The sequence below is a fragment of the Adiantum capillus-veneris genome, chromosome 30 (genome assembly GCF_014529385.1).
Source record: "Adiantum capillus-veneris isolate H3 chromosome 30, ASM1452938v2, whole genome shotgun sequence".
Taxonomy (NCBI): Eukaryota; Viridiplantae; Streptophyta; class Polypodiopsida; order Polypodiales; family Pteridaceae; genus Adiantum; species Adiantum capillus-veneris.
Window position 1 is genome coordinate 105,208,867 of NC_140960.1, and position 9,308 is coordinate 105,218,174.

General features: G+C 42.2%; 1 protein-coding gene across 1 annotated transcript; it reads right to left on the reverse strand.

The window, feature by feature from the left end:
• Positions 1-6,534: 6,534 nt before the first annotated feature.
• Positions 6,535-8,685, reverse strand: LOC147418566 (uncharacterized). Its single transcript, XM_086506845.1, has 3 exons — positions 8,461-8,685; positions 7,699-7,857; positions 6,535-7,599 (listed from the first exon to the last, which is right to left on the reverse strand). Exons 1-3 carry the CDS (start codon positions 8,683-8,685, stop codon positions 6,535-6,537), a joined length of 1,449 nt encoding a protein of 482 aa, XP_086362971.1.
• Between the last annotated feature and the right edge of the window lie 623 nt (positions 8,686-9,308).

The following is a 9,308-nucleotide window of genomic DNA, read 5'->3' on the forward strand; positions in this document are numbered from 1 at the left end:
TCGAAACTTTTCCCGTAAAATAAGTCCTAAATTTAGGTTCCTTTTAGTGTTGTTCTGTGTTGATAGCAACCAGCAATCATATTAAACAATCCATTTTTCAGACTGTCCTTGACAGAGTTGCGAGTGTGATAGCGGAAGCGTAATTCATGAGGCGGTAGAATTGAATCCACCTAAGTAGCATGCCTCACATCCAGAATGGTAAGCCCTTGGCCAGAGTGATGGCCTCAACCGTGAGAACCAAAACCATGAGTGCCTTGCATAGTTTAGACTGGTAGGGATTCTGTGAGCTGATATTCCCTATTTGTCCAATTCCTTGAAACCTTGCTTCATATGAAATTGCCAAAGCACTTTGCTTTGCACAATGAGAGCAATTGCCAAGTAAAGTGTAAACAGGGAAAAACAAGAAAAAGAAAAACTTAAACTTGGCTAACCTAGTCGTTGTTGCTACAAATTGTCATAAAATTTGGAAGGAAAAACTCATTCCAAAACGGCTCATAACCATATCGGCACAGACGCTTGGGGGGTTCACCATTCAGTACCCCCCTAGATAACGTGCGTTCATGGGGTATTTTAAAAAAAACTCTTTTAACATGTCGAATGAATAAAATGGCCCCTTATTTTAAGGATTATTTCCAAAATTTAATATAAAAACCCCTTATTTTAATGTATCTCTGTTAAATTGCCTAAAATTTTAGCATTTTAAAACCCCTCCTTTTTGAACTCACGTTATACATTAACATGATTGCATAGTGCACCCTCGGAGCACAGACGCCATCGTATATCCTATACACCAGTCTTGTACATAAGGAAATAACCTGCAATATGAAATAACATGCAAACACATTGCCTATTTCTTCCCAATCTTGTATGCTCATAGCATATGCCAAACGTGGGGAGTCGCAATGCAAGATGCATAATGATAGCATATGTCATAGCAAAACAAAGTCGACCGTTGTCGTGCCGCTCCGCTTCCACGATGGAAAAAAGAGTAAAGAGAAGCAGAAAAAGTCTATTTGAAGCGCACACATTTATTGAGCAGTGATCAGGGCTCGAAAACAAGCAAGGAGATCCAGAAAGTGTATGCTTTATGTGGTTATGAAGGCCTAAGCGTAGAGATTTTATGCTTGAAGAAAAGGTTTTACATATGAAAGGGCTCTTAGGACATATTAGGCAACTTGGGTAGAGGAAGACATGTGGTCAGTGGTAAAAAGGAAAGTGTGTGAGAGATTTCACATCTCTGCATGAGGGAGGCCGAAAAAGTCCTATTCTGGAAAATGTTTGTAAAGGGCGTTTTAAACATTTTTCTAAAAAGGGCGTTTTAAACATTTTTGCGTCTCACGCATAGAGGCTAATTCTGCACCGATTAAGAGATATTCAAGTTTTCATGCTCTGCTGTATTAGTGGGGAGGAAGCCATAAGCTTTGAGCACTCTAATCCTAAGCCAAGCTTCCATAGCCCACTCTCATCCAATCTTCCATAACCCACTCTCATCCAATCTTCCATAACCAATCTAATCAAAGACACCATAAGCCACTCTAATCCAAGCTTCCAAGCCACTCTAATCATGGAAGGAGTTTAAATAATGTAAGCAACGGTACTGTTAATGATAATCAAGCTTCAGAATCTTGTTCAAGCTGTTAATTTCAAGCTTTGTCTACATTCATTGTGTCTGCTGCAAGTGTCTTCCTCACACCTCTCACAGCCAGAGGCCCCGCGCCTTCCCGGCTCAGCTTTCGAACAAAAATCCCCCGACACCGTGCCGATCATTCACAAAAAATAGACCTTGTCCATTTGTAGATCTGCTGGAAAAAAACGGAATTATGTGTGCAAAGTATGTGCATCTCGTACATACTTAAGTCTTATGAATGATATTCATGATGAATCATATACCATAGTGGTCAAGCACATGCTCAATAAACAAATATCAACCGCGTACCTCATTAAGTACACCTACCGACGAAGCTTGCCGCTGGAAGAATCAGAGAGTCACCAGCAAGAAGAAAACCAAGAAATGATTTTCCGAATACTGATGTTTGGTTCAATAGACATGGCCAATAGTGGATTCAACTTCACCCTGTTGGATTGCCTTCTGCTTAGAACGAAAGAATGATCGGCCTTGCCAATCAGCGATGCATTATAAGGCACAAGCCATGCCTGAGCTGCCTCCACTACGAGACAATTGTGCATCTAGAAATCCGTGTAGAGGTTATCTCTGTTGGAACCGTGCTCCTTAGTCCAAATCATGGTAATGACTACCAAAATTGGATGTAATATGTTGACCTTGGTCATATTGGACCCATAGATAATCTCTCAGGACACCATGGCCGAGATCAGCATAAGAACATAGTCTTGTATACAATTGCAAGAACTTGAAATTGCAAGCCTGATAATATGTTCGTGTTCGTGTTCGTGTTCGAGGTCAAGCACTTTCTTCACCATCGACTGATAATCTTCTGCATCTGTCCTTGGATGCACCATGCAAACGAGTTGCATATGGCTTGGGCAACATGTCGGAGCTTGGCCTTGATGGCCTATCAAATTTTTCCTTTGAATCCTTCATACTGAAAACTGGCTGCCAACCCGAGGGTGCGGAGAGAATCAATTATTGCATGCTTGTCAAAAACCCGCGGATGGCCGTCTTTAGCTGGGGGTACCCAAGATCAGAGTGCTTTTGAAAAAATAACAAAAATTAAAAAAAACATCGTTCTCTATAGCGATGGTAGCAGCAAAGCTTCGCGAGGGAGAAACACCAACATAGATGGCCCTCTGCTACGAACCGGGGCTCCGCCCAGTGTCAAAAAGGGTTTACTGCTGTCTTTCGATCTTAAAGAGGCAAACCCCGCCCTTTTTTGTGCATGTCCGCCCATGGCGTCCTCCCGCTTAAGCGGTCGTTTCCACGGCCCTTCCAATCCTCGGTTTTGTGTAGGAAAACCTTCCCACGCAGTCCCTCTGTCAAGGCCGCCTTGGCTCCTCGGCTTCAAGCTTGGAATCCTTGCATCCATGCTCGTCCTACTTAGGACGCTTGTCCACAGCCTCGCAGCATCTCCCTTGCAAGAGGGCTTGCCCACGACCCCAGAGAGAGAGAGAGAGAGAGAGAGAGAGAGAGAGAGAGAGAGAGAGAGAGAGAGAGAGAGAGAGAGAGAGAGAGAGAGAGAGAGACCATGCATGTAACCGTTCTCCCCCTCCTCCCTGAGCTCTGATACCAATGTAAGACAAGGGAAACTAGAGCCTTGGATTCCACCTCCCAACCACCCACTATATAGCATGGCTCCTAGCCGTTTGCCCTAGCTGGACTCCCTTTCCACACTGCCTAGCCCGGCCTTTCCCTTGTCTAGTCCGGCCTTGCCCTTGTCCTGACATTTGAATGTGGTAGGCTATATGAAATAATGTCAAATTGAGTAGGGCATAACAATACGCCACAATATATGAAACATAGCACTATACACAACATGTTCAATCCTAAAAGCATCCTACTTTTGATATATATAGAATTTGATATATATAGATGAAACCATCACGGAAAATAGCTTTGCAAAATTGACAAATTAGTAGCGTGTCTAGAATGTATATCTTCAGGGTCAAAGAGGCACACAAGCCTTGTGAGCTATTTGCAAACCACTACATACCACTTGCAATGATTTTCCTACAAATAAAATACTAGCCATGTATTTATAGGTGCTAGATATCACAATATGCTTGTAGCATCCTGTTGGAAAGCCTCTCCCCTCATATGATTGGAAAACTAGTTCTTTGATTGATGATGTTAACTTTCCAGTCAGTCACAGCTTTGTGATTGATTATGTGGTTGCACCTATGGAGGTGCATGGTGTTTCCGTGAGGGGAGGGGTAGCTCTCATTGGATTTAATCTAAGGATTCATGATTTATTGAATATTTAACTAGCTCATCTCTCATTAGGTGGCTCCTTGTTACATCCACTAAGATATAGGATTATGTTGAATCTGGACGTGTTTACAAGATGCGGTGGCCTTGGGAGGGCAAGCATCAAGGAGGAACAACATTGCCTTTGCATGGAGATTGAGGATGTTGTTTATGAGGGGTGCCTCTCTACCGTTGCTTGTGGACCGATACCTCATGTTAGGCATCCGTAGCCTATCAGTAGCAATCTGTGTTAGGCATGGAGATTGACCATGTTCTTTACGAGGGGTGCCTCTCTATCATTGCTTGTGGACTGATACCTCATGTTAGGCATTTGCAGCCTATCAATGCGATTTACGTTAGGCATGTGCCATGAGGTCATGAACCACACTTTTAGTTTTACATTGAAGGACGTACTTATGTAGTTCTTGAGCCTCTAGTTGGGCTTTTTTTGCATGAACAACATGATATCTTGTGCAAACATATGACCACATGTATTTCATTGCACTTTTGGCATTCATAATTTGATAGCTCCTACCCCTCTCTATATTATTATGTAATTCTTTTTGAAACATTCTACAATTTGTCTTTTACTTCGGTACGTTTAAGAGCAAGATGCATCCAATGTTCATAGAGAATGACGTTCACACCATTTATAAATGAACTCATAAGTAGTTCCCAAGAAGCATTGACATGTCTCACCGACTTCGCTAGCACGTCTGCAATGACCATTGTTGACGATAAGGTGGATTCAAGAGATTTCAAAAAAGGTTTCATTTGTGGGAATAAAGTGTCTTAAATTTGAGAAAAGGTTTCATTTGTGGGAATAAGGTGCATTGCTTTAAAAAGTTCACAAAGAGTTAACATCATTTATTAATGATGTCATTAGGTTTTGCTATGCTCTCATGAATATACTCATAACTAGTTAACTCCTTGAAAGCATTGACATGCCTCATAAAATTCTGGCGTATTCTTGTTCTCTTATTGCACCTATTAAGTGTGAGAGAGAGAGAGAACCTCACGTAGAGCTAACCTTTGTAGTACAGCTAAGCTGCCCACTATATCTAGGGTAGCTTTAAAAGGCAAAAAAAAAGGATGATTGCAAATGCACAAAAACGAAAGCTCCCAAAAACACAATCCCCCTAAAAAAGGTATGTAAGAATCCCACTAAGTTAAAATTAGACTCACAAAGAGGCCCTATAAGGAGTTTGACTTTACCTCCCTCTACCAAAACGGGTGTGTGGATAAATTTTTGCAAACAAGATCCAAAATTGACGGAGGCTTGACAGTTAGATTGTCCTCTTCAAGCTCTATCTACTGATATATAGGATTATGTTGAATCTGGACGTGTTTACGAGATGCGGTGGCCTTGGGACGGCAAGCATCGAGGAGGAACAACATTGACTTTGCATGGAGATTGAGGATGTTGTTTATGAGGGGTGCCTCTCTACCATTTCTTGTGGACCGATACCTCATGTTAGGCATCCGTAGCCTATCAGTAGAAATCTTTGTTAGGCATGGATATTGACGATGTTCTTTACGAGGGGTGCCTCTCTATCATTGCTTGTGGACTGATACCTCATGTTAGGCATTTGCTGCCTATCAATGCGATTACGTTAGGCATGTGACATGAGGTCATGAACCGCACTTTTAGTTTTACATTGAAGGACGTACTTATGTAGTTCTTGAGTCTCTTGTTGGGCCTTTTTTTGCATGAACAACATGATATTCATGTTATCAAACGATAAATAACCTTCTCTAAAGTTAAATGTATTGACAACTCCATTTGCTTACAAAAATGTGCTACCTAAACATGGAGATCACCTTGGTACCTCCATTTGCAGGAGAATTTATAGTTAGATATAACTGGAAAAGAGCTAAATTGAATATCCTACCATCTTAATTTGTTAGAAAAAAAAGCGTATGATCAAAAGCAACTTTCCACACTTTCTTAGGGATGCGTATATCTAATAATGTATTCCTCTTCTAGTCAGGGATTTAATATTTACGTAATTACGTCAAATTTTGTATGATCACAAGGTCTTATTGACACATTTACATGATCACAGTAAACATAATCACACAGAACCCAGTCGATAGTGACCTGCAAACCCAAAAAATTCCCGCCAGGCTTTTCAGTATCCCCTGTGGGCCCGCGGAGATTCACCATTTTCCCTGCGGGCCTATTGGGATTACTAAAAAGCCCGGCGGTCTCTCAGTGTTGTGGGTTAGGTCAACACATGAACATCATACACAGCAATAATAACCATCTACTCCACCATACTTCATTAACAACAATTCAGACACAGTAAACATGACTACTCAAAAATATCAGAGTAAGCAGAGAATACACTGAATAGTTGCTGCACTGCACCATCATCATCACATTCATATCAGAGAGCAGATACCTCTTGCGCAGATACATTCCCCACTTATATAGATAAATCCGACTTACCTACCCAGTCACAAGACATTCAGCAGACTGCAACTGAAAGACAGCTACATCCGACTTAGCAAAATACAGCTCAGTAAATATCCGATAAGTCAAAATCCGACTTAGCTATTCAGAGTCAGTTTCTAACATGTGCCTCTCAACACATGGCACGCCCCGGTGGTAGATTTCGCAGAAATCTGACCCGGATTCACATATCCCTTGATCAGGAATCCACCCTCTGCTGTACAGCTTCTTCCTTACTCTGGTCCTCAACATTCACTTTATGATCCACCAGCTCTGCTTCCTTTACTGCATCTGATTCTGCTGCATCAGCTTTTCCCATTTCCACCTCTTGTGCTCTATCTACAATCACAGTATCAATCTGCTCTTCTGCCACTTTCTCCTCAGCTACATCCTGCATCAAAAAACTACTAGTAAAATTCTCCTCTTTCTTTTCTGCCTCTGCAAGCTGCTGTCTCTTATTCTCTTCCATCTGCTGAACTTGCTGCTTCAAACAGTCTCTCTCCTTTTGCAATTCCTCCACTTCCTTCAACAATTGTGCTTCTACCTCATGCACTAACCCTGCCTTTAGCACCTCATATGGATACTTAATGACAAATCTCATTCTTTCCTTGGTCTTTTGCCACATCTCCTGTGCAACCAAAGCTAACTGCTGCTTGAGAATAGACACTTCTCCTTCTTTCATTAATACTGCACTCAAGCTAATTTCCTCCTGTGCCAACATCTGTTGCTCTAATATCTGCAAAGGTTCCAATCTCAACCTCTGCATCTCCACAGTGACCTGTAACTCTGCATTCCTCTTTGCCATGTCTTCCAATTCCAAAGCAACCGCTGCCTCCACTTTCTCAGTCCATTGCTTAAACTCCCCCAATGATCTCTTCACTTTTGCTAACTCCATCTTCTGTTTCCCCATTGTTTCCTCCATATCCTGCTCATACTTTACTTTCATCATAGCTATCTGCTCTTCAAACTCTTTCACCTGTGACACCTGTCCTTTAAACTCCATCAATTTTTCTGCATTCCTTTCAGCTTGCATACTCTGAACCTTCAGCATATTATTCTGCTGCCTCACAAATTCTTGCACCTGCTGCAGCATCTGAACTACTTTATCACTGTCCAATTTCCCAGTATCTACTGATACTCCAGAGACTTCCTCAGCACTAAAGTCTAATCTGGAAAACACTCTGCTGACTGGTTCTGACTTCTTCCTCTTGTTGGATAATGTGAAAGCCTTACCAAGCTTTATTGGTGTTTCCTCTGCTTTTACCTGCATTGGTGAATCAACATCCATGGTGCCAAATTCTGCAAACTGCATTTTTGCTGTGATTTCTTCAAAGGCCTCTCCTGGAGTATATTTGGCTTTCACCAAATCCTCATAAGCCTCCATATGCTTAGCATTAAACTTCACAAATCCTGTCTTTTCAGAATGCACCATGATGGGATGCTCAATCTGAACTGGCTGCTGCTTCTCCTGCACCAGTTTTTCTGCTTTCACAGGCCACCTTGCTTCACCATTCTGTACTCTCTGTGCAAAAAAAAACAATGCTGACAAGTAACCACATAACCTACTATTTGCCTGTGTCTTCCTCTTGTCTGAAGAATGAATCTCTGCTGCCAACTTTTCATACACCCAGTGAGCCCAGCTCACTTCTCCTCCCTGCTCTGCATAGCTTAATGGTGCAAAGTTTTCTTTTGACATATAATCAAACTTCACAATAAAGCATAGCCTCTCCAAGTACCACTTAAGCTGCTCTCTCCTAGCATATGCCACATTCTTTAACATGTAATACTGCCTGCCTCCTTCTCTTGGACCAAACTCCTTTTTTAGTGCTTCCTCTGAACACTTTGGAATAGGTGTATTAGGATGCAAAGGCAGCTTGAACACCTCAGACACCAACTCCACATTGAGTACCACATGCGGTGACACTCTCCCCTTAGTCTTCCTAAGTATTTCCAACTGAGACTTTGCATATACATTGTTTCTACATTCTTCCCAAGGCAGAATCGCAAACTCATACAATCCTACCTGCTGCAACCATATGGAGTTGCGCTCTGCCTGACAATCTATGTCAACTTTGAAATCCATAAAAGGGTCCATTAATGCTTGCATCACCTTACCTTCTGACACAGGAGTCGGCGTTGGCGTTTCCTCTTCTGCAGAGTCACTGTTTTCGTCTGCACTGCTAACGTCAAGCCGCATAGTCAAAGCTTTGCTTCTCAAACGTCGCCCCGAACCTTCGGTCTGCTCCTCATCAGGCTGTGGTTGCATGGCCATCAATTGCTTTGCTTTCGGCATGGCCGGACTGAATAAAGCTTCTTCAAGCGAAAACCCGAATGCTCCGCGCTGCTGCATGTGTACTGAACTTTTGTTGCATGTATGATTATACTCGCTACACCATGCACACATATCTCCACCCAGTATCCTTGAAGTGCTACGAAACTTCTTTTCAGCACACTCCCCGAAGTTATTAATCGGGCCTAATAATTTCTTATTAAAAATTCCGACTTGGTCAGTTCCGACACAGGTACTCTTCCAACATTTGCAATGTTGAATCGGATGTGCCCTTTGGAACTGCCTACTTCCTCCAACCTGTGAATTATATGGGATACTATGAAAAGACCTCCTCAAATCCATGCAAGCCAGCATTTTTCCTTTTCCTTTTGCTGATTCTGAATCTCCTGACTGTAGGGGTATTACAGTCATACAGGCTACACTTGGCTAGTCCAAATGAGGTGGCTTTCCCTGAAATTTCTTCAGCCTGAAACCATTAACTGCCTTTTCCACTCTTGTACCAAACACATCAGCTATGATGAATGTCCCTTGTCCTTTATCCTGCACAATCTGATTTGGTCCCTGATATCTCAATGACAATTTACCAGGATGTGGTCCCAGCTTAGAGTTGTACAACATTACCCAATCTCCAACCTGAAAGATCTTGAATTTCACATTCTTGGTCACCCATGCTTGTCTTCTTC

Coding starts and splice junctions, on each gene's coding strand:
- LOC147418566 (XM_086506845.1), bottom strand. CDS start 8,685: ATGCAGCAGCGCGGAGCATTCGGGTTTTCGCTTGAAGAAGCTTTATTC. Junction 7,858..8,460: donor AAACGCCAACGCCGACTCCT/GTGTCAGAAGGT, acceptor TTTTTTGCACAG/AGAGTACAGAATGGTGAAGC. Junction 7,600..7,698: donor TGGAGGCTTATGAGGATTTG/GTGAAAGCCAAA, acceptor TCACCAATGCAG/GTAAAAGCAGAGGAAACACC.